General features: G+C 36.2%; 1 protein-coding gene and 1 pseudogene across 5 annotated transcripts in view; one reads left to right on the top strand and one right to left on the bottom strand.

The window, feature by feature from the left end:
• The window catches only part of CEP57L1 (centrosomal protein 57 like 1), a 75,942-nt gene that overhangs the window by 4,400 nt on the left and 47,725 nt on the right, over positions 1-23,817 (bottom strand). For 3 of the 5 annotated variants that reach the window (XM_040627610.1, XM_040627611.1, XM_008706238.2), the window contains 7 exons: positions 22,204-22,286; positions 20,852-21,017; positions 18,718-18,897; positions 17,085-17,206; positions 6,501-6,617; positions 3,519-3,596; positions 2,527-2,613 (listed from right to left, as the gene is read on the bottom strand). In XM_040627610.1, the coding sequence (XP_040483544.1) occupies positions 2,527-2,613; positions 3,519-3,596; positions 6,501-6,617; positions 17,085-17,206; positions 18,718-18,897; positions 20,852-21,017; positions 22,204-22,206 (753 nt within the window). In that variant the 5' untranslated portion in view covers positions 22,207-22,286. The remainder of the gene's footprint in view (positions 1-2,526; positions 2,614-3,518; positions 3,597-6,500; positions 6,618-17,084; positions 17,207-18,717; positions 18,898-20,851; positions 21,018-22,203; positions 22,287-23,817) is intronic. The other 2 variants (XM_008706242.2, XM_040627612.1) reach the window with 2 other exon arrangements.
• Positions 642-1,143, top strand: LOC103677015 (annotated as a pseudogene).

Raw genomic sequence — 23,817 nt, 5'->3', positions numbered from 1 at the left:
AGGATCCAGCAAATACCAACACATTCCTTTTATTTCTGTGTAGTATTTCATATTATGGATGTACTACAGTTTAATCATTGATAGCAAAGTAGGATGAGCTGGACCAAATGAGTATGTAAGTATTTTCATTCTTTATCAGAAGAAATAGCAAGATATATGGGTATCTCTTTTTCTTCTCAGTCTTAAGAACAATGCCACTTATGAATTCTTAAAGGCCTTGCTTAGATTTGGATTATTTTGATCTGCAGAGTTACTGTCACTGATTTTTCATTGTATTTCAATTGATAGTATTTAAGTTTTCAACTGTGTGTAATTACTACTTTTCCAATCTAAGGAGTTCCTATGTTCCCAAGATCTGAACTGATCGATAAAAACTACTGTCATTCCAACAGACACAGTCTGGTGACCTTAAGTTATATAAAACTGCTTCTAGGATCTATTGTGTCATTTAGTGCCTCTTTTATAAAATACTGCAGAATACATTTCTGTAAGAGTTTAGTCGTAGGGGCAGCCTGAGGGAGGCTCTGATCCTTCTGTGGCTATGTCTGGCAGAGCTGGTGTGAGACGAAGAGACAATCCTTCCCTGCGCAGCCTTTGAGCACACACTGAGAGAGTGAGGAGCCAGACGAAAAGCACAGGCTATGGCACTGAAACTGATTAATAAGCACCTTAGTTATTTGGCCCGTAACCCTCTAGCACAATATTCTGCAGGTCCAGTTGGGGATGATACCTTTCATTAGCAAACCACAATTATGGAACCTAATGACAGCCCACATCAAGGTGGTGTATTCTCTTTGACAATTCATTTTCCTATAGTCTACTCCTTCAAACCACCCAAGGTTGCCTTTACAACAAGAATTTATCAGCCAAATATTAACAGTAATGGTAGCATTTGTCTTGATATCCTAAGATCACAGTAATCTGCTGTTTTAACTATTTCATTACATCAAAAACTAAGGATATACTGTATGGTGACTAACAAAATAAAAATAATTATAAGAAAAAAAATTTTTTTTAATTCTTTTATCCATTTGTTCACTGCTATGTGACCCCCTAGTGCCAGAGATTGCACAGATCTATAAAACAGACAGAGATAAGTACAAGAGAGTATCCTGGAAATGGACTCAGAAGTATGTCATGTGATGCTACCGTAAGGTCAGAATAACCTGCATAATAACTGGAATAAAATTTAAATTACTGTTCCTTTTTTGGTTTTCTTATCCAGCTGCTCCCTTATCAGACTTCATCTTTTTAAATTTTATTTTTTGTTTATTTTCCTCCATTCATTCACATGCTCATCTGTTCTTCCAGCTTTGGACAATAACTGCTTTTAAAAACTACAAGGTATTTTATAAAAGAACAGTTGCCCAAGACTCAGAATCTTTCTAAAAGATTTTATTTACTTATTTATTCATTTATTTTAAGGGGGGTGTGCAGAGGGAGAGGGACAGAATGTCAAGCAGACTTCACCGAGCGCTCAACCTGATGGGGGCTCCATTCCACGACTCTGAGATCATGACCTGAGATGAAATCAAGAGTCCGACGCTCAACCAACTAAGACACCCAGGCACCCCCAAGATTCAGAATTTTTTAAAAAATGGAGCATGTGTATTATGTGGCCAATGTCTTCACTCTAACTTGGTTATGAGACTAAGCCATTCCTCACTGCTCTAACATGCTGAAGAAATCATCTGAGGGGGACGGAGATGGATGCTCAATTGTCACATCAAAGAAGCAATATTATTCAAGCATCCATTCTTTCTTAAGCCTTCCACTGAGAGAGATTTGAGTTACATGATATGCTTTATGCTCATAACTGCTATGACTGGAGAATTGGTATTAGTTTATAGCATCAGCAGAACCCAAACTATGATGTATTTTATGCATGTTAATAAAGGAATGATATGTTCTTGTTCTATAGAGAATAGAAACTAGAAGTCAAATACCCTTTGCATTCCAAAACAGGGTCTCAAATATTTTTTAATTTTCATTTAAATTTAAGTTATTAGGAAACTCAGAGCTCATAGTTAATCTACCTTCCAATACACTGTTTATACTACTGTCCAATAGCACTGAACAAATGATGCAAGTTGTCAATGGACAAGTGATCACTAATAGCTCTGCTAATAACTTATTTATTTTTCTTGCAATAAAGTTGCACAAATTGAAAAAAAAAAGAGTTTAGTACTAGGAAAATGTCTATCTTTCCAGAAAAATTGGAACGCTTATTGTTATTTCACAAATATACTGATTGTCATCTGGTCCTTTTTGATTTGGTTGTCAAGTAAACTCAAAACTAGATTTTGTGCTCAACTGCTGATACTTTCTTTAACCTAGATTTCATGGAATTTTCTATCCTCAAACCTAAAACCATCAGCACTCAACTTGTTTTTATCCACATTTCATAGCATTATTGCATATCTTTTATTATAAATCTCTTCAAATTCTTTTTGGAAATGGATAGGTATAAATATTAAAAGAGTAAAGAAACAAGCATTAGCAAATAAGAATAAAGTATCTGCATACCTTCAAAGACTTCTTCTTCTCCTTGGAGCGTTTTGGATTTGATACTGAAGACATTAAAATTCTATTGATTTCAAGTCCAGTTTGAAGCTACAATATTAAAGAAAAAGCTTTATACAACCGATTTTTAACAGTCTTCTTCAAAAACATTATAATAAGAAATCAGGTCTCAGTTTATGAAGACAAAAATGCTTGGCGCGCCTGGTTGGCTCGGTTGGCTGAGCACCTGGCTTAGGTCATGATCTCAGGGTCAAGAGATCAAGCACCACATCAGGCTCTGTGCTCAGCGCTAAGCATGCTTGAGATTCTCTGTCTCTACCCCCTTCCCCCACTCATGCTCTCTCTCTCTCTAAAATAAGTAAACAAAATCTTTTTAAAAAAGTGCTTTTTGAGGAAGAAAAGAAAACCCCAGGGTGCCTGGGTGGCTCAGTCAGTTAAGCATTTGCCTTTGGCTCAGGTCATGATCATGGGATGGAGTCCCACATAGGGCTCCCTGCTCCGCAGGGAGTCTGCTTCTCCTTCTGCCCCTCCCCCCTCTTGTGCTCTCTCTCTCTCTCTCTCTCTCTCTCTTTCTCCCACGCTCTCTGAAATAAATAAAATCTTTAAAAAAAAGAAAAGAATACCCCAAATACTATTTTTTTGTATGTGAAAGCTACTAAATCTATTGGTAATTGCAATCATTTTCTTTTTGTAAGAGACTGCATTATTTAATACATATATATCAATCAAACTGAAAACAGTCTATATCAGGAATTATTTCATATACATATACGTCAGAATTTCAAAAGACTACAAGACTTCTTTTGGCAGTGCATCCAAGTATACAAATATACTGGCTGACTAACTGAGAATATAATTATTATAGCAAAAAGAGACAAAACTAACAAGCTAGGAAGCAGAAATTATAGTCTAAAATATAGCCTACAGATAATGAAAACAAACTATAATAAAACATATGTGGTTTATTGTGATAAGCGATATAATGCTCTATTTACTTCAGATGCTTTGTCTTGAAATAGCTTACGCTGGTGTTCTTCTTCCTTCAGTTTTTCCTCTAAATGTTTAATCTTGTCCTGCAAAAGAACAAAAAACTGGGATTATTATACAAAAACTAGAGCCAAATAGCCTTTGTTCTTTTTCTACAGAGAGTCTGTGAGTCTTGATTCTTAGTATTTGAGCAAATTAAAGCAGAAAGTAAGAAAAAGAAATGGCAAAATATGCTACGATTTTTCTTGGCTTTCTTCCTATGCTTCCTTACCTGCTATTACATACAAGAAGAACAAACGGAAAGCAAAGAATGTACATGCAAAGATATTATAAACTTCTAGCAACAAAACTGTAATGATGAAATTTTGGGGGGTATTAAAGGTCTAGAAGGTCAAACAATCATAGTCTTGGGTCTCAATGTTTCATCCGAAATATAGACAAATCACAATAAATGTCTATTGTGTGCATATTATTAAGGGTGCAGCTGTTGGAGGAGGGAAGGGATAGGAAGACATATTAGAAATAAAAGATATGGACTACATCAAAATAAAAAGCTTCCGCACAGTGAAGGAAACTATCAACAAAACTAAAAGGCAACCTATAGAATGGGAGAAAATATTTCCAAATGACATATCTGATAAAGGGTTAGTTTCCAAAATAATATAAAGAACTTAGAAAACTCAACACCCCCAAAGCAAATAATCTAATTAAAAAGTGGGCAGAAGACATGAGTAGACATTTTTCCAAAGAAGACATCCGGATGGCCAACAGAAACACGAAAAGATACTCAACATCACTGATCATCAGGAATATACAAATCCAGACTACAATGAGATATCACCTCATACCTGTCAAAGTGGCTAAAATTAACAACGTAAGAAATAACAGATGTTAGAAAGGATGGGGATGGTGAGAAAGGGGAACCCTTCTGCACTGTTGGTGGGAATGCAAACTGGTGCAGCAACTGTGAAAATCAGTATAGAAGTTTCTCAAACGTATAAAATAGAAGTGCCCTACAAATCCAGCAATCACACTAGTAGGTATTTCCCCAAAGGAAACAAAAATACTCATTCAAAGGGATATATGCACTCTGATGTTTATAGCAGCATTATCTACAATAGCCAAACTATGGAAATAGCTGAAGTGTCCATCGACTGATAAATGGATAAAGAAGATGTCTGTGTGTGTGTGTGTGTGTGTGTATTTATTCAATGGAACATTACTTGGCCATAAAAAAGAATGAAATCTTGCCATTTGCAATGACATGGATGGAATAAGAAAGTTTTAAATACCAAAGGACAAATACAGTAGAAGGTAACGTGAGAAAAGGTGGCAACGATTTTTTCAAGATAGAAAAGTATGGACTCTGAGAAAAAAACTGAGGGCTTCAGAGGGGAGGGGGGTGGGGGAATGGGATAGGCTGGTGATGGGTAGTAAGGAGGGCACGTATTGCATGGTGCACTGGGTGTTATACGCAACTAATGAATCATGGAACTTTACATCAAAAACCAGGGATGGTGACTAACATTATATAATAAAAAAAATTATTATAAAAAAAAGATAGAAAAGTAGATGGGTGACTTCCAACCTTACTTTGCAAGGCAGAAAGCTGAAATTTCACTAGAAAGTATAATGCTAAGCAAAATAAGTCAGTCAGAGCAACACAAATACCATATTATTTCACTCATATGTGGAATTTAAGAGACAAACAAGCAAAGGGGGAAAAAAAGAGAGAGAGAGAGAGACAAATCAAGAAACAGACTCTTAACTATAAGGAACAAACTGATGGTGACCAGAAGGGAGGTGGGTGAGGGGATGAGTTAAGTAGGTGGTGGGGATTAAGGAGTGCATTTGTTATGATGAACACCAGGTGATGCATGGAACCAGTGAATCACTATATTATACACCTGAAACTAATATTACACTATATGTTAACTGGAATTTATTTATTTTTAAGATTTATTTATTTATTTGAGAGAGAGAGAGAGAGTCAGAGCAGGGTGAGGGGTCGAGAGAGAGAATTCCAACCAGACTCCCCACTGAGCTCTGAGCCCAGTACAGGGCTCAATCACAGGACCCTGAGGATCATGACCTGAGCTGAAACCAAGAGTTGGACGCTCAATCGACTGAGCTACCCAGGTGCCCCTGTAACTGGAATTTAAATAAAAACTTAAAAAAAAAAAAGAAAGAAAGAAAAGAAAAACAATTGTGTAACAATATATGGTGATGGATATTAACTAGACTTACTGTGATCATTTTGTAAAATATAAAAATACCAAAAAAATACAAATATCAAATCATTATATTGTACACCTGAAACTAATATAATGTTCTATGTCAATTTTACCTCAATTTTTAAAAAAGATGGAAAAAAAAGAAAGATATGTTCCTTGTTACTTAAGAGCTCATATTGTACTTAAGGAAACAATAGTAACATACATGAAACAAACAACAAAACAATGAGTATAATTTGACTCAGACCATCTATACACTTACACATATATTATTTTATCTTATATCTATGGTACAGTTCAGAATTTGAGGACAGTATCATTTCAAAGGGCGAGCTCCCTGAGTGTTGGAGAACTCAAGGAAGGATTCATAGAGGAAGCAGGACCTGGAGAAAGTCCTAGGAAATGGATAACATTTGGGTGGAAAAAGGAGGGCATCGAGGATAGACTTAACTGCAAGTGGTGAAACACAATCTTTTCAATATCCTTTAGGCAAATTATCTGACAAATGAAAATGTTCTGCCATTTCAGAAGAAGCCAAAATTACAATTTTACATCAAAAGGCAAGCTCATTCGTGCCATGACAGAATATATTAACTTTTTCTCTCCATAGGCAGAAATTCATATCTGGATTACTAAGAGCTGTTAAAGAAGTTTTATACATCAGATTTACTGTATATTCACATATAGGGCCAATAATGCTAACACGAAAGATTTATTCCTGGCATCATCACTTCAAAGAAATAAGTGGAAGCTTACCTCAGCAGTTTTCTGAGTGGTTGTAAGTTTAAAACATTCTTTTTCTAAGACATCAAGCTTTTCAAGTTTTGCTTGCAGCTTCCTATGATCTTGTTCTTTTTCCCTTTGAAGCTGGGCCTGGAAAGGATAAAAGCAAAACCTGAATTTGGCAAGTGATGCCAGTGGCTCAAAAATAATACAATTTCTGAGAATTAAAGCACAATACACCTGTCATAAGAGACATGTATATACATATACATACTTCAGGTGCTTATGAGTAAAAAACAAGAAAATCAAATACTTTTAAAGAACAAACATATAAAAAAAGATGAGCTATATTAGCATCAATGGAACAAACTCTTCTATGCATTTTTATATAACATTTCTTTTTTTTTTTAAGATTTTATTTATTTATTGGACAGAGAGAGACACAGCGAGAGAGGGAACACCAGCATGGAGAGTGGGAGAGGGAGAAGCAGGCTTCCCACAGAGCAGGGAGCCTGATACGGGGCTTGATCCCAGGACCCTGGGATCCTGGCCTGAGCCGAAAGCAGACGCTTAACGACTGAGCCACCCAGGCGTTCCCTATATAACATTTCTACTAAGGAAGACATCATCAGTGAAACCTATATTAAATAAACTGTTACTTGTAAGGTGACCAAACCTACACATTGTCTTATCCTCTAATTATAACACAGAAAAGCAGCTATCAGAGGAATAAAGCATACAGAGAAACTGGAGAAAAGGAAAGTTATACATATATTTTCACAACTATACATGGTTTTGTAATGGTATTTATTACCACACTAATGCAATGTGTTAATAATAGGGACAACTGTGAGAGGGCAGGAGGTATATGAGAATTCTCTGTACTATCTGCTCAATTTTCTATAAACTTAGTACTGCTCTAAAGAATAAAGTCTATTAAAAGACAAAAAACTGAAACAATCAATAAACAGTCTTGGTGACCTGTGGTCTAACATTCAAGTGGCGTTACAGAAGGAGAAAAGAGGGAGGTCAGACAAGAATAATTATTTGAAGGATAATGGCTAAAAATATTCCAAATTTGATGAAAAATATTAACTGATAGATTCAAGAATAATAATAATAAATTTAAAAAAACCCATGCAGAATAAATACAAAAAACCCCACATTTGGGCACATCATTATCAAATTGTTGAAAACCAGTGATAAAAGGAAAACCTTAAAAGCAGCCTGAGAAATGATGATAAATTATGCACAGAAGAATGAAGATAAGAATTCACATTAGAAACTATGAAATCCAGAAGACAACTTTGACCACATCTTTAATGTGCTGAGAGAAGAAAGCTGTCAACTAGAATTTTTATATGCAGTGAAAATATCCTTCACCAATAATGGTGAAATAAGGACTTTTCCAGAAAAATACATACTAAGAGAATCCCCAGTATACTTGTAAAGGAAGTACTTTGGCCTGAAGGAAATGACACCAGACATAAAATCAAATAAACACAAAGAAATAAAAAACATTGGAAATGGTAAAATGTGAATAGATATATATTTCATCTTATTTAAAGTGTTCTTTAAAGGATAATTAACCTTTAAAAGCAGAAATAATTTTAAAGTTAAAATTAAAGCAGAAATAATTACAATGTCTTGTGGGTTTTAATCAATGTAGTATTAAGTGTAGNGGAAGCTGTAGCACAAAGGGGAACAAACAGAAGCATACTATAGTGAGGACAGTACATTACATTGAAATGTTTTAATACTAACTCATGGGAGAGTGTGGTAAGTTAAGAATACATATTTTAATCTTACATCAGCTACTAAAAAGAAGGAGGAGCAGGAGAACAGAAGTACCAAAGGAAGAGGCAAAGTCAATAAAATTTAAAAAGAAATCACTAGAGAAGTTAGAAAATACTTTTAGCTGAATGATAATGAAAATACAAAATATCAAAATCTGTGGGATGCAGGTAAAGCAGTTTAGAGGGAACTCGATAGCTTTCATCATAAAATGCAACATTTAAAAGAAAGAATAGACAGGACAGGAATGGCCCGATGGGAGAGACACACAAAGGGCAGTCACAACATTGCGGGTGGATACGTACAGGATAGTTCGATGACGTGGAGCATCAGACGGAGGGAACAGCCAGGAGTCTGCAGGAAAGAAGGAAGAAAAGTCTACAAGAAAAGTAAGGGACAGCAAGGGTCAAACTGGAAATGCCAGTTACAATAACCTCTCAGTGCCAGGTTACAGGAATCCCAGAAAGATCCTGAAGAAACAGGAGAACTACTGGGGGAAGAAAAAGCTGAGCAGCCCCAGCTTGGCAGCCCAAGGGCTAAGCCAGAGGGAAGGGAGGCACCAGAGGGGTTTCCTGGGGCAGCCTGGGGCAGGCAGGGCAGCCTTTCTGGGGGAGGGCATGGCCAGGTGCAGGGCTGCAGTCCTGCGGGGTCATTTCCATACCAGACCGCCCACCCCGCTGCAGGCTCTTTTCCTCCACCTGGAGGCCCCAGCCCAGTAGACCTCCATCCCCCGGGGCCAAGTCAGCTCAGGGGCCCAGGGCATCTCCAGCTCAGGGAGCCACCCAGCTGAGAGACCGGGGTGGAGGCTCTGATCTGCAATGCCTGGTGTCCTTACAAGAAGAGGAGAGAAGGACAAGATGTGCACAGAGGAGGACCATGTGGGGACACGGCATGGGGAGAAGTTGGCTACCAAGGAGTGGGGCCTCAGCAGAGACCAGCCTGCCCACACGTGGGTGCCGACCTCCCGCCTTGCCTCCAGGACCAGGAGAGAACAGATGTTTGTTGTTCAAGCTACCAGGTCTGTGGTTTGTCACCGAAGCCGGAGCTGACTACCACAGTCCTTTCTGAGACCACTTGGCTGCTGCAAAGAGCCACCAGAATGTCCACACTTCTCATACCCATCCCACTCGGGGCTACTTATCCAAGGAAATAAACTTCTGAAAAGGACATATATACTCCCACTCCTAAGTGTATCGCAGCATGGTTCACACGAGCCAAGACATGGGGACAACCTACACGCCACCCACGCGTGAAGGGGGAAAGATGTAGTCTGTAACACGAGGGTCAGCCACGAGAAAGGACAGCTTGCCATTTGTGACAACGTGGATGGGCCTTGGGCACGTTACGCTAAGTGAGAGAAAGGCAAGTACTGCGTGATCTCACATGCGGAACCTAAAAAATCGGACTCGGTAGCACGGTGGTTACCAGGGCTGGGGAGTTCTGGGGGAAAGACGAGTGGCGTTTAAGGTTCCAAACTTGCAGTAAGTAATAAATACACCACAGAGATCCGACATCGAGTATAATGAGTACAGACAACTGTGTTGTACCACAACCATCAAACCTACTCACACCCTGAGACTTAGTTCTCCCAGCCACCGAAGAGAAAGGGTAACTAAGCCATGTAACAGAGAGGCTAACAATCCCTACACCGACAATCCTAGTACAACATGTAGAAATAAGTCATCAAATTAACCCTTGCACACCTTGAATTTACACAATGTTCTATGTCAAATATATGCCATAAAAAATGACCTATACAAAAAATAAATAAATGAAAGAAAGAAAGAAAAAGTTTCAAAATCAATAATCTAAACTTCCAACATAAAAGCTAGGGGGAGAAATGCAAATTAAACCCTATATAAATAGAAGGAAAGAAATAATAAAGTAGAAATCAATTAAGTAGGAAATAACAAAAAAATTTAAAAGTGAAAAAGGTTGCTTTTTTGAAAAAATCAATAAAATTGATAAAAGTGCTAGGTAGACAAATGATTTTAAAAAGAGGAAAATTATAAATTAGCAATATCAGAAAAGAAAGGGGGACATCTCTAAAGACACAAAAAGAAACAAAATCCAAGTAGCTTATACCTGTTAAAAAAAATTTAATTCATAATCTAAAAACAATCCATAAAGAAAACTACAGTCCCAGATAGCTTCTATCAAATTTGAATTCTATCACACACTTAAGGAAGAAGTAATGCTAAATCTTACACAAGGTCTTTCAGAAAACAGAAGAAAGAATCTTCCCAACGAATTCTATGAAAAACAAATAAATCAAGGCATATCTATATAATAACATTCTACACAGCTATAAAAAGTAAAAAACTATTCATACATAAAACAACTTGGATTAATCTAAAAAACTTTATGCTAAATAAGAGAGTACATTTTCTATGATCCAATTTATAAAATTCTAGGACAGGCAAAAACTCTAAGGTAAAATAAATCAGAATAGTAGTTGCCTTGTCAGGAAGTGGGGAGAGAGCAGAAAATATCTTGACAGAGATATGAGAGAATTTCTGTTATTTGGTAGGGCTATGGACTGTATATTTATCTATCAATAATCACTGAACGTTCCACTTAAGATCTCTGCATTTCACCATATGTAAAATATACCTCAATAAAAAACATTTTAAAAACTGTTAAGTCACTGATGTACAATATTTAGCTAGGATAGGAATTTCTAGGTTAGTTCATATAAGTTATATTTTATCTTATGAACTTTATAAAGTGGTTGCTCTTCTGGCTGTTGTACCCTCATTTATAAAACTCAGAATTACCAGGTTTATATATTTTTTCCAGTCTGGTGGATGTGAAGTAGTACCTTGTTGTGCTGTTAATTTGCATTTTCTTAGTTACTAATGAGAATGATAATTCTTCTATAAATGTACGACTATTTGTGATTTCTTTTTTCCTGCAAAATGCCTCTTCACAACTGGGCCCATTTTTCTACTGTTTTGTTACTTTTTATAACTTGTTTAAGAAATTGTTCTCCACGCCAAGGTCATCATGACATTGTTCTGCATTTGCTTTTAAAAATTACAAAGTTTTGTCTTTTACATGTAAATCTTTAACCCACCTAAAATTGATTTTTGTGTACAATGTAAGGTTGGGATCCAATTTCATTTTTTTTTTCCTCACACAGCCAGCCAATTTTCCTAAAACCATTTACTGAAGTCTATCTTTTCCCCACTGATGTGCAATGGCTTCCTGTTGTATATTATTTCCATGTTGAGTGAGTTTGTTTCTGAGTATATTCTATTCCTTTATTCTGCTTGTCTATCCATACAAATATATTAATTTTGATAGAATTTCAATTTGTTTCAATATGTAGTAGATCAGGACCTATTCTTCAGAATAGTTTTGCTATTCTTGGACCTTTGCTTTTCCACATAAATTCTGGAGTCAACTTTATAGTTCCTGGAAAAACCTATTAAATACCTGACCCATTAAAATCCAGTATTGACCGATAGTGTTAACAATTTCCAAAACAATGCAAAAACCTTACAACCCTTAGCATTTTTTTCAGTTTTTTCTTTATTTTTAAGTAATCTCTACACCCAACATAGGGCTTGAACTCACAACCAAGAGTTGCATGCTCTTCCAATTCAGCCAGCCAGGTGCCCCAAAACCTTCCAACACTTTAAACTACATTTAACCCTTCCTAATTTATAAGCTATTGTTCTCATTAATTTTAATCCTTTATATATCTTCAAACCACATAAAACATTATTATTGTTTTATACAATATTCATATAGATTTACTCATCTTCATTGCTCTCATTTCTTTCCTGCATCTCTGACCTTCCCTCTAAGATACTTTTCCTTTTGTCTGAATAATATCCTTTAGTGTTTCCTTTAGAATGGATCTCCTGGTAACAAATGATCTCAGTTTTTGTTAGTCTTTAAATGTCTTTATTCCATCTTTCTTTTGTTTTTTGTTCTTTTTTTTTTTTTTTTAGATTTTATTTGAGAGAGAGAGTGTGTGCACATGTGCGCACGAGAAAGAACAGGAAGGGGGGACAGAGGGAGAGGGAGAAGCAGACTCCCCGCAGATCAGGGAGTTGTGGGGCTTGATCCCAGGACTCTGGGATCATGATGTGAGCTGAAGGCAGATGCTTAACTGACTGAGCCACCCAGGCGCCCCTCATCTTTATTTCTAAAGGATATTTTCCCCAGGTTTAGGATTTTTAGATTGGTAGGGATTTTCTTTTAATACTTAACTATATCAATCCATTGTCTTCTGAAGTCAGTACTTTCAGCTGAGAAGTCAGCTGTCACTTTAATTGTTGTCCCTTTGAATGTGATCTTTTCTCCCCCACAAGCTTTTAAGATTTTATGCTTGTCTTATTATTATGTGTCTAGATATATATTTCCTTTTATTTATTCTGATTTAGTTTTATAGGTTTTATGGAATTAGTTTTCTTTTTTTTTCTTTTTTTTTTTTTTTAAAGATTTTATTTATTTATTTGACAGAGATAGAGACAGCCAGCGAGAGAGGGAACACAAGCAGGGGGAGTGGGAGAGGAAGAAGCAGGCTCACAGCAGAGGAGCCTGATGTGGGGCTCGATCCCAGAACGCCAGGATCACGCCCTGAGCCGAAGGCAGACGCTTAACCACTGTGCCACCCAGGCGCCCCTGGAATTAGTTTTCTTGAATATGTGGTGTGATTTTTTTTTCATCCATTTTGGAAAATTCTTAGTCACTATCTCTTCAAATATTGCTTCTTTCCCATTTTCTCTCCTTTCCTAGTAGAACTCCAATTACACTTAAGTTTGACCTTCTCACTCTAACCTACATCTCTTGCTCTCTTTTCTGAATGTACTTTCATTTTGCCTCTTTGCTGATCAGGATGATTTTGCCTTCCAGTTCACTAATTATCTCTTCCAAACTACTGTCAGATCCATCCATTCAGTTCTAAATTTCAGATACTATATTTTTCAGTTCCATAATTTTTATTTGGTTCTTTCTCAAATCTGCTCTGCCATTTTACGGTTTCCAATGCTTTCCTGAAAAATGTCAATCCTATCTTTTATCTCCTTGATTATAACAAGCATAATTATTTTATTTTATTTTTAAAGATTTTATTTATTTATTTGAGAGAGAGAGCAAATGAATGAGTGGGGGGGTTGGGGGGAAAGAGGAGAGAAACTCAAGCAGATTCCATGCTGAGCGCAGAGCCCCATGCAGTGACTGATCTCACAACCCTGAGATCATGACCTGAGCTGAAACAAAGAGCCAGACACTTAACCAACTGAGCCACCTGGGTGTCCCAAACATAATTATTTTAAAGTCTGTGTCTTTTAGAGCCAGCACCCAGCTGGAGCTAACTTGTAAGAGTAATTATATAGTCTATATGCTATTTCTTTTCATAGTGTCTTTTTTTCTTTAAGTAAAATTTACTTAAATTCCAGCTAACATACAGTGTAATATTATTTTCAGGTGTACAACAGTGATTCAACAGTACCATGCATCACCTGGTGCTCATCACAACAAATGTACTCCTCAATCCTCAACATCTGTTTAACCCATCCCCCCTCCCACCTCCCTTCTGGTAACCATCAGTTTGTTCTCTATAGTTAAGAGTCTGTTTCTTGATTTGTCTCTCTCTCTCTTTTTCTCCTTTGATCATTCGTCTCTTAAATTTTGCATATGAGTGAAATAATATGGTATTTGTGTTGCTCTGCCTGACTTATTTTGCTTAGCATTATACTCTCTAGTTCCATCCATGTCATTGCAAATGGCAAGATTTCATTCTTTTTTATGGCCGAGTAATGGTCCATTGTATATATACACACATATATACATAAGTGTGCGTGTGTGTGTGTGTGTGTGTGTGTACATACATCTTCTTTATCCATTCATCAGTTGATGGACACTTGAGCTCTTTCCATAGTTTGGCTATTGTAGATAATACTGCTATAAACATCAGGGTGCATGTACCCCTTTGAATTAGTATTTTTGTTTCCTTTGGGGAAATACCTAGTAGTGTGATTGCTGGATTTGTAGGGCATTTCTATTTTATACCTTTGAGAAACTTCTATACTGATTTTCACAGTGGCTGCACCAGTTTGCATTCCCACCAACGGTGCAGAAGGGTTCCCGTCTCGCCATCCCCATCCTCGCCAACACCTGTTGTTTCTTATGTTGGTGATTTTAGCCACTTTGACAGGTATGAGGTGATATCTCATTGTAGTTTTGATTTGTATATTCCTGATGATCAGTGATGTTGAGCATCTCTTCATGTGTCTGTTGGCTATCTGGATGTCTTCTTTGAAAAATGTCTACTCATGTCTTCTGCCCACTTTTTAATTGGATTGTTTAATTTGGGGGTGTTGAGTTTTCTAAGTTCTTTATATTATTTTGGAAACTAACCCTTTATCAGATATGTCATTTGGAAATATTTTCTCCCATTCTGTAGGTTGCCTTTTAGTTTTGTTGATTGTTTCCTTTGCCATGAAGAAGCTTTTTGTTTTGATGAAGTCCCAACAGTTTATTTTAGCTTTTATCTCCCTTGCCTCAGGAGACATATCTAGAAAGAAGGTGCTACATGGGGCGCCTGGGTGGCACAGCGGTTGAGTGTCTGCCTTTGGCTCAGGGCGTGATCCCAGCATTCTGGGTTCGAGCCCCACATCAGGCTCCTCCGCTATGAGCCTGCTTCTTCCTCTCCCACTCCCCCTGCTTGTGTTCCCTCTCTCGCTGGCTGTCTCTCTCTGTCAAATAAATAAATAAAATCTTTAAAAAAAAAAAAAAAAGAAAGAAGGTGCTACAGCCAATGTCAAAGAAGTTACTGCCTGTGTTCTCCTCTAGGATTTTAATGGTTTCCTGTCTCACATTTAGGTCTTTAATCCATTTTGAATTTATTTTTGTGCTTGGTGTAAGAAAGTGGTCTAGTTTCATTCTTTTGCATGTTGCTGTCCAGTCTTCTCAACACCATTGGTTGAAGAGACTGTCTTTTTTTTACTGGATAGTCTCTCCAGCTTTGTTGAAGATTAATTGACCATATAGTTGTGGGTTCATTTCTGGGTTTTCTAAACTGTTCCATTGGTATGTGTCTATTTTTGTGCCAGTACCATACTGTTTTGATCACTATAGCTTTGAAATACAACTTGAAGTCCAGAATTGTGATGCCTCCAGCTTTGCTTTTCTTTTTCAATATTACCTTGGCTATTCGGGTTTTTTTGTGGTTCCATATACATTGTAGGATTGTTTGTTCTAGCTCTGTGAAAAATACTGTGGTATTTTGATAAGAGATTGCATTAAATGTGCAGATTGCTTTGGGTAGTATAGACGTTTTAACAATATTTGTTCTTCCAGTCCATGAACATGGAAAGTTTTTCCATTTCTTTCTGCCATCTTCAATTTCTTTCATCAGTGTTCCAGCAAGGAAGAAGTAAAACTTTTACTATTTATAGATGACATGACACTCTATATAGAAAACCTGAAGGACTCTACCAAAAAACTGCTAGAACTGATAAATGAATTCAGTGAAGTCACAGGATATAAAATCAATTTACAGAAATCTGTTGCATTTCTTTCTTTTTTTAAAATGTTTTTACTTAAATAGGCTACACGCCCAATGTGGAGCCCCATGTAGGACTTGAACTCACAACTCTGAGATCAAGACCTGAGCTGAGATCAAGAGTCGGACACTCAAGCGACTGAGCCACCCAGGCACCCATTACATTTCTGTACACCAATAATGAAGCAGTAGCAGAAAGAGAAATTAAGGAATCAATCTTATTTAACACTACACCAAAAACAATAAGATACCTGGGAATAAACAAAAAGGTGAAAGAACTGTACTCTGAAAACTATAAAACACTAATGAAAGCAATTTTCATAGTGGCTTAATTCCTTCTGCCTGGTTATGTCTGATTGCAAGTTTTTCACTGTGTTAAAGAAATGTTTATAGAAATAATTTGATGTCCCCAGGAACATTAGCTATCCAGGATCACTTTAATCCAATTTCAGACACTAAAATTTTCTGGATTACTCTGACAGAGTTGTAATTTGGGTAGTTTTCTTTCTTGTTCACCTTTACAAAGCATTCAGAGCACAAGCGATTTATCAAGGTTCCTATTCTTGATAGGCCCTGGAATCTAACTTCAACTTCTTAATAGCATTAAGAAGCATTATTTAGCTTTGAAAGCATTATTTAGGGGCACCTGGGTGGCTCAGTCAGTTAAGCCTTCCACTCAGGTCATGATCTCAGGGTCCTGGGATCAAGCCCCGCATCGGGCTCCCTGCTCAGTGAGGAGTCTGCTTCTCCCTCTCTCTCTGCCCCTCCCCCCTTCATGTGTAATCTCTCTCTCTCTCTGCTGTCTTTCAAATAAAAAAATAAAATCTTAAAAGAAAAGCATTATTTAGCCTCTCAGTGGACTTTTCTGGAATCAGAAATTCCCTAAGAAGGATGAGGCCTGAAATCAACCTTTCTGGAGGCCAAACTCTTTGGATTTAAGTACACACACAGATTTTGAATTGGTGATTTTCATGACTTCAATAACTCTCCAATGCCTTTATGTATTTTTCACTTTTCTTCCACCCTCCCTGTCTCCCTTATCTCCTTTCTTTTCTATCCTTTCTCCTTCCTTTCTTCCCTCCCACCCTCCCTTCCTTCCTTCGTCTTTAATATCCTGCCCGGTTTTTCTTGTTTTCTTCTACAGAAAGCTTGGTTCAAATGACCTACTCTGCTTCACTGTAAGTGGAAATCTCCCAAAATAGCTTTCTATCCTACTTAAGATTATGATACAATTTTCCCATGACATTAAATATTCTTCAAAAACATATTAAGTTATATTATATTCCTATAGAAAATGTGTTTACCTGTTGTTCTAGGATCATATTCTTCTCTCGTTCTACATTGAGAACCATTCTCTTTGTATATTCTAGTTGCTTCTCTAGAAGAGTACAACGAGACTGAGCTGAACTTAACTGTATAGTAATATCTGTGAAAAAGAAAAAGTAATAATGTCTGGATTATCACATAGACCAGAGATTTGGTAATCACAAGAAATACATTATATAAATTCAATCAAGAACTAAACGCTCAATGTAAGGAGGGCACGTATTGCATGGTGCACTGGGTGTTCTACACAACTAATGAACCATCAAGCCTTACATCGGAAACCGGGGATGTACTGTATGGTGACTAACATAATATAATAAAAAATCATTAAAAAAAAAAAAAAGAACTAAACGTTCAAGGATTCTTTAGTTCTAAGTACTGACTCTGTAAGTGTTGTGGACATACATTTTGTGAATATCTCATTAACTACATAATACTAGTTTAACATTGTCTTCCCCTAAAAGACCCACAGGGCAAACTTCTGAAAGAGTAAAATGTCAGTGACTTGTGGAATGATAAAAATCCTGGCTGTTCCTGGGAAATGACATTATCTGGAAAAAGAGAGGACCAAAAGTCTCTTTTCTATCAATGTATTTTTCTCTTTCAGGCAACTCAGGTATATGCAATCTTCCATTCCCATTTTCTCTGTTCTTGACTACTGATAGCATAGTTATTTCTTAAGTAAGCAACCTCTTTCTAATCCTTTAATTTTTTACTTTCCTCAGCTCTTTATTCCAGTTTTGTCTAATTACCTCAGAAAAAATTTTCTCATTTCTTCACTCTATTTATAAGTTGAAACACGAACTTGAACCTTATTTATGAGGGTAAATGTAGTACAAGGAAAAAGAAAGCCATACATCATGAGGTAAAAATTATATAAAGAACTTATGTTTTAAATCTCTGAAACTGAAGTCCAGATGTCTTTTTCAAAACTTCCACAGAAACCTGTACTTACCTGTCCACTTGCTCTAATTAATCTTTTTTTTTTTTTTTAAAAGATTTTATTTATTTATGTGACAGAGAGACAGCCAGCGAGAGAGGGAACACAAGCAGGGGGAGCAGGAGAGGAAGAAGCAGGCTCCCAGCCGAGGAGCCCGATGTGGGACTCGATCCCGGAACGCCAGGATCACGCCCTGAGCCGAAGGCAGACGCTTTAACGACTGCGCCACCCAGGCGCCCCTAATCTTTCAAGTTAAGAAAATTTTTTATTCATTTTTATGGTCTCCGTATTGTTTAATTACTAGTGTTGCTTTATATTTTCAAATTTTAAAAACCAGTGTTGACTGAATATATAAAGTATTTCAATTATATTATAGGAAAAACTAGATTTTGTTGGTATTCTGAAAATATTCTAATATCTAAACACAATCTGTCTAAAAACTTAATTTGTCTTTTAATCTCAAGAATTTATGAACTGGGATAATATATAATAGAAGTAAGCTCAAAGTGCTATCTTTTTAATGCAAATATCAAACTGTCTGTGAACAAGGCCTTAAGGTTTGAATATATATAAGAACAAAGATATTTGAGTAAATCTTAGACTGGGCTTTTTATTTTCAAGTTGTAAATTTTGATAACTCCTTGTTTCTGAGAACTATAGAATTTCCTTACCTTTTTTCTGCTTTATCAGTTCCTGGTGTGCCAGATTTCTCTCATTTGTTTCTTTCTCCAAGGCCTTTTTATACTGTGCTGCTTCTCTGGAAAGAACGTTTAGGTTATCCTCAGCTTGTGTCCTCTCCAACTCTAAACGATGAATCTTTTCCTGAAGAGTTTTTAAGGCTAAAATAAGAGCTGTTGGAAAAATATCTGCTTGTTACTTCAGTGAAAATTTTTGAACACTTACATAGTAGCAATAAAAGTGAACAGCATATTTTTGTTAGTGAGCCAGAAAAACATATAATATATATTCCTCAAAAAAATCACTAAAACGCTATAAAGAGGGACAAATTTTTTCTAACATATCTTCTAAAAACTATTATGATTCATGATTGTGTTTAGTAATTTTCTAGGTTTGAGATAGCTAATAATCAAAACTTAATTCAATAAAATAATTATCTTCAAATAATGTACAGTCTAGGAGGCATAAGAGTCTGTATGGATAAAGAAAATTAAGATGTAGTGTCATTAATTAACATGGAAATTTAGGTTTAATGTCAAAGGTTTTTCTCAGTTCTTGATATGTTCAATTTTAGTTAAATGACAAACATTTGTTTCTTTGTCTAAGATATAGTATAAATAATCAGAACGTATGAGTTAGGATACAGTTTCTTTCACCAGAAAAAAAAAATTATGACCTAGTGGTTTAACTCACATCAGGCTTGAAAGATTTTAAGTGGTACACATGTACTACTGTGATTTTTATACAGCTATATTAATATCATCATGATTCGGGCATGTTCGGAGTTACAAAATTTTCAAATAACACTTTCTATTCAGTTATAACTTCAAACTATAAAACTGGAGTGGAATGGAACATAAGTAAATGTTATAGGTTAATTTTCATATGCCAGCATACCTCGTTTTATTGTGTGTCACTTTATTGCATTTTATAGATAATGCATTCTTTACAAATTGAACAATGGTTTGTGGCAACCCTATGTAAATCTACCAGCGCCATTTTCCCAACAGCATTTGCTCACTTCATGTTTCTGTGTCACATTTTGGTAATTCTTGCAGTATTTCAAACTTTCTGTTATTATTATATTTGTTATGGCAATCTGTGATCAGTGATTATGACTCACTGAAAGCTCAGATGATGCTTAACATTTTTTAGCAATAAAGTATTTTTTAGTTAAGATATGTACCACATTGTTTTTTCAACACAATGCTATTGCACAATTAATGGACCACAGTATAGTCTGAATGAACTTTTATAGGTACTGGGAAACCAAAAAATTCATTTGACTCACTTTATTGTGATATATTTGCTTTATTGTGGTGGTCTGGAACCGAACCCATAATATCTCCAAGGTATGTCTGTAGTTCATTTCCAATTAGAAAGATGTTTGCTAGAGATTGCCATTTGGTTCTTTTTTTTTTTTTTTTTTTTACAAATGAGATAAAGAAATTATATTTATTGTTCTTTAAATATGCAATACCTGGTTTGCTGATTTGGAATATTCTTGTGGTTTTTTACTCCACAGAGCTAGTCTATTTATTAATGGTAACCATTGTTATAGAATATTAAAAAGCAAGGTGATAACCAGCATTTTAGAAGGTAATCTGTATGGCATAGGTATGCCTGAAGTCATAAAATGTTTTCTTAATTCAATTCTGATATCCTAAGTTTATATTTTAAAAGTTACAATACTTATATTTTGTAGTTATTCTAATGTACTAGCTTCCCAAGGAATTTTCAAGGGTAATTTTGGAAATAGGCAACTTCTGAATTTAATCCTTGAATAAGAGACAACTTTACTTAATTCAATAGTATTCAAATCATCTAGTTTAGAAGGATTACAAATCTGACCTTTGATTCTTCAGAGTATTTTCTTATTTTCTTGTGATTTTTTAGGATAAAATTGTAATTATGTGTCTAGCTTGTTAATCTTCACCTTATAGCTGAAGAAGCCAAAATAAAAAATGTTAAATAACTTATCTATGTTTATGGAAACTTTAAGCAACAGAGTCAAAATTAATAGTTTTGTTAAGAGACACATGATATTATTTTCTACATAAAAATGTAAAGCTTTATATATTTCATATCATTCCCCTAATTTTAAATATGATTTTATATTAGAATTACCTTGGCTATTTGGACTATGAAGCATTTTAGGAGCAGTAACTTCTAAGTTTGCAGAGTGGTGAGTCTGAGATGATTCATAATTCTGGCTAAATGATGGAATAAACACTCTTTCTGGAGGTTTAAGATAGCTTCCTACCATACTATGCATTAATTCAGAATCCATTATCTGTAGAGAATAAAGGAATAATATAGTATAGCATCATTCTTTTCTATTTAAATGACAAAAATTCAGGTAAAACTTAACATAAATACATAATCATATACTGTGGCATTGTTTCTTTATGAAGTTAATTATCACAAATTCAATTATAATAAGCTCATCAATACAAGAAAGAAAAATGACTACTGTAAAAATAGTATGGATAATTCTGCCTTATTTTCAGTGAGCATATGCTCTGGAGTGAGCATTAATTATATGGTGGTGTGAATTTGCTGGTTTCTCAGTTGATCATAAGTTCATATACCTCTCATCATCTGAGCATCTCTCTACAAACAGTGTGACTCTAGGGTTCTTACGGAAAGTACATATTCTAAAATACAACATAGCTTTGAAACACAAGCTCCTCAATCCTCAAAGACTGATTGTTGAATTCCAATGTACTGGCTTCTTAAGGGATTTTCAAGGGTAATTTTGGATATATCAATCTCTGAATCTAATCATTGAATATGACACAACTCCATTTAATGTGTATTTTTTTTTTAAGTAGGCTCTACACCCAGTGTGGAGCCCAATGTGTGGCTTGAACTCAGACGGTGAAATCAAGACCTATTTTGAGATCAAGAGTTGGATACTTAATCAGCTGAGCCACCCAGGCACCCCAATGCACCAGCATTTTAATCATAATTTAGAATCTCTCTATCTGAAGAATCTACAATAGCTCTGTCATTCTGGGCGGCTTTATTTAATTTTAACGTTTTATTTTTTAGGAGAGCCCTTTCAATCATTTTAGCAGGTAGTTTTTTTGTCTAATTTTCCCCAAATCATTTCTTTTCCTCTCTGTAATTTAAATACTTCAGAAAAGGGGCGCCTGGATGGCTCAGTCGATTACGTGTCCGACTCTTGATTTTGGCTCAGGTCATAATCTCAGGATCCTGCGATAGAGCCCTGCATTGGGCTCCGTGCTCAGCAGGGAGTCTGCTTGAGATTCTTTCCCTCTCCTTCCCCTACTGTCCCTCCTCAAGCTCACACACACACACACACACACACACTCCTCTCTAAAATAAATAAATAAATCTTTAATAAAATAAAGTTAAATAGCCTAGGAAGCTTTGCTAGAATATCTGACGCTCTTTGCTCTTGAGAAGCCATCATTTTTTGCTATTGTTATTAGTATCAGCTACCATTTACTAACCATGTCTCCATCCCTCCAGGTTGTTGCTGCTCAGATACTGTCTGCTCCCCATGGGAGACTGCATCTATCTAAGTTGCCGTTCCCTCAAAAAACAAGAGAGCAAAGTTAGTCACAGCTGGCTCACAATGAAGTAGAGGTAGGATCCCAAAGTACAGAAGTGCTGAACATGGTTATACATCTTCAGAGAGAGGTATGTGGCGGAAGCTATCCCAGGAACCTTGGAGTTACTCAAGATATCTTAGTTTTTGGCTCCTGGTAAGTTCCTCCAATAATAAAAAGAGTGAAATTTTGCCATTAATCACTATGCCCTGAGGTCTTGGGAGGACTCTGCTTCCTCTTTGCCAAATATAATATTTATTTTACAAATCAGATTTTGTACCAGTGAAAAAACAAATTCAAATTTGAGGGTTTTAATGTAAATGGAATGACTACTTAGAAGATGCCAATAAGTTAAACTTGGACTAAAATTTATTTAAATTAAATGTGTAAACACATCTTAAAGTGGGGATAAGCAGAATAACAACCCACTGGTAGGTGAAGAAAAAGGAAAAAGTATAGAAATGAGAGGAGACACGCTATGCTGCTCAGTGGATGTCATTGTAATAGACGTCCCAGCTTAACCCTTAGAATCTAGTCCTGTGTTACAAACCCATACAAACCCAGTGCATAAACCCAGAAGTTTATATACATAAAGAACTGTGGCATTCCGGGAGAAAAACTCACTCTGAAGGAAGATGAAAGAAGTACAGAAAGCTTGATCCAAAGTCAAAGCCTCACTTGATGGAGAAAGGGAGGAGTAATTTTGAGTAAAGCACAGTCATGGTCATTCTAATTCATCTCTGACCCAGTCCCATGGACTCACACGTGGGTCTTGGGAAGGGAGAGGACTGTAAGTAAAAACTGAGAAATATTTCACCAATATCTCTATAAAAGATTGGGGCATTAGCTGTCCTGCCTCTTCCAATGAAGAGGAAAGTTATTAGAGATCACTTAACACAGTTTTGACATTTTGAGGGCTCTGGTGCATTGTTAGTATTATTCAGCAAGAGAGAGAGAGAGCAGCTGGAAGGGACATATTCATGGGCATGTATGACAGAAATTTCTAGAGAAAAAATTTCTGAAAGTAGAGAGGTGCCTAAGCCCCAACCTCCAAGGATTCTGACATATCTGGTATGGATCCTAGCTGTAGGTCATTGAAAAGACCTCAGAAAATCCTGTGGAGCATTACAGAGGATTTGCAAGTGGGGGCAAAAGGCTGTGAAATGTGGGCCTCATCTGCATCAATAGCCTAGTAAAGCTTAGGGAAACTCAAGTTATAACTAGAACCATTACTGACAGCTTGTAAAGAACCAGGGAAATGATCCATTTTCTCTATCATATATAAAATTAAGATATCTTTGTGGGCTGCAACTAAGGAACCACTGCATAAAGAAATACTCCTCCCCCCCCCCCAAAAACTGTGCTAGACACAAATACTGTACTACAAAGCATTTTTACTTGCTCTTGAGGAAAGCAGTTATTTCAAAATGGTCTTTTTAACAACCAGTGTCTATTCCTGCTAGTGGCTGACTGTGCCATCATCTCTGCATAAGACTATTAGGGAGACAGCATTAG

This window comes from Ursus maritimus, unplaced genomic scaffold, assembly GCF_017311325.1.
Source record: "Ursus maritimus isolate PB19 unplaced genomic scaffold, ASM1731132v1 scaffold_13, whole genome shotgun sequence".
Taxonomy (NCBI): Eukaryota; Metazoa; Chordata; class Mammalia; order Carnivora; family Ursidae; genus Ursus; species Ursus maritimus.
This window is presented reverse-complemented; position numbering and strand designations above follow the sequence as displayed.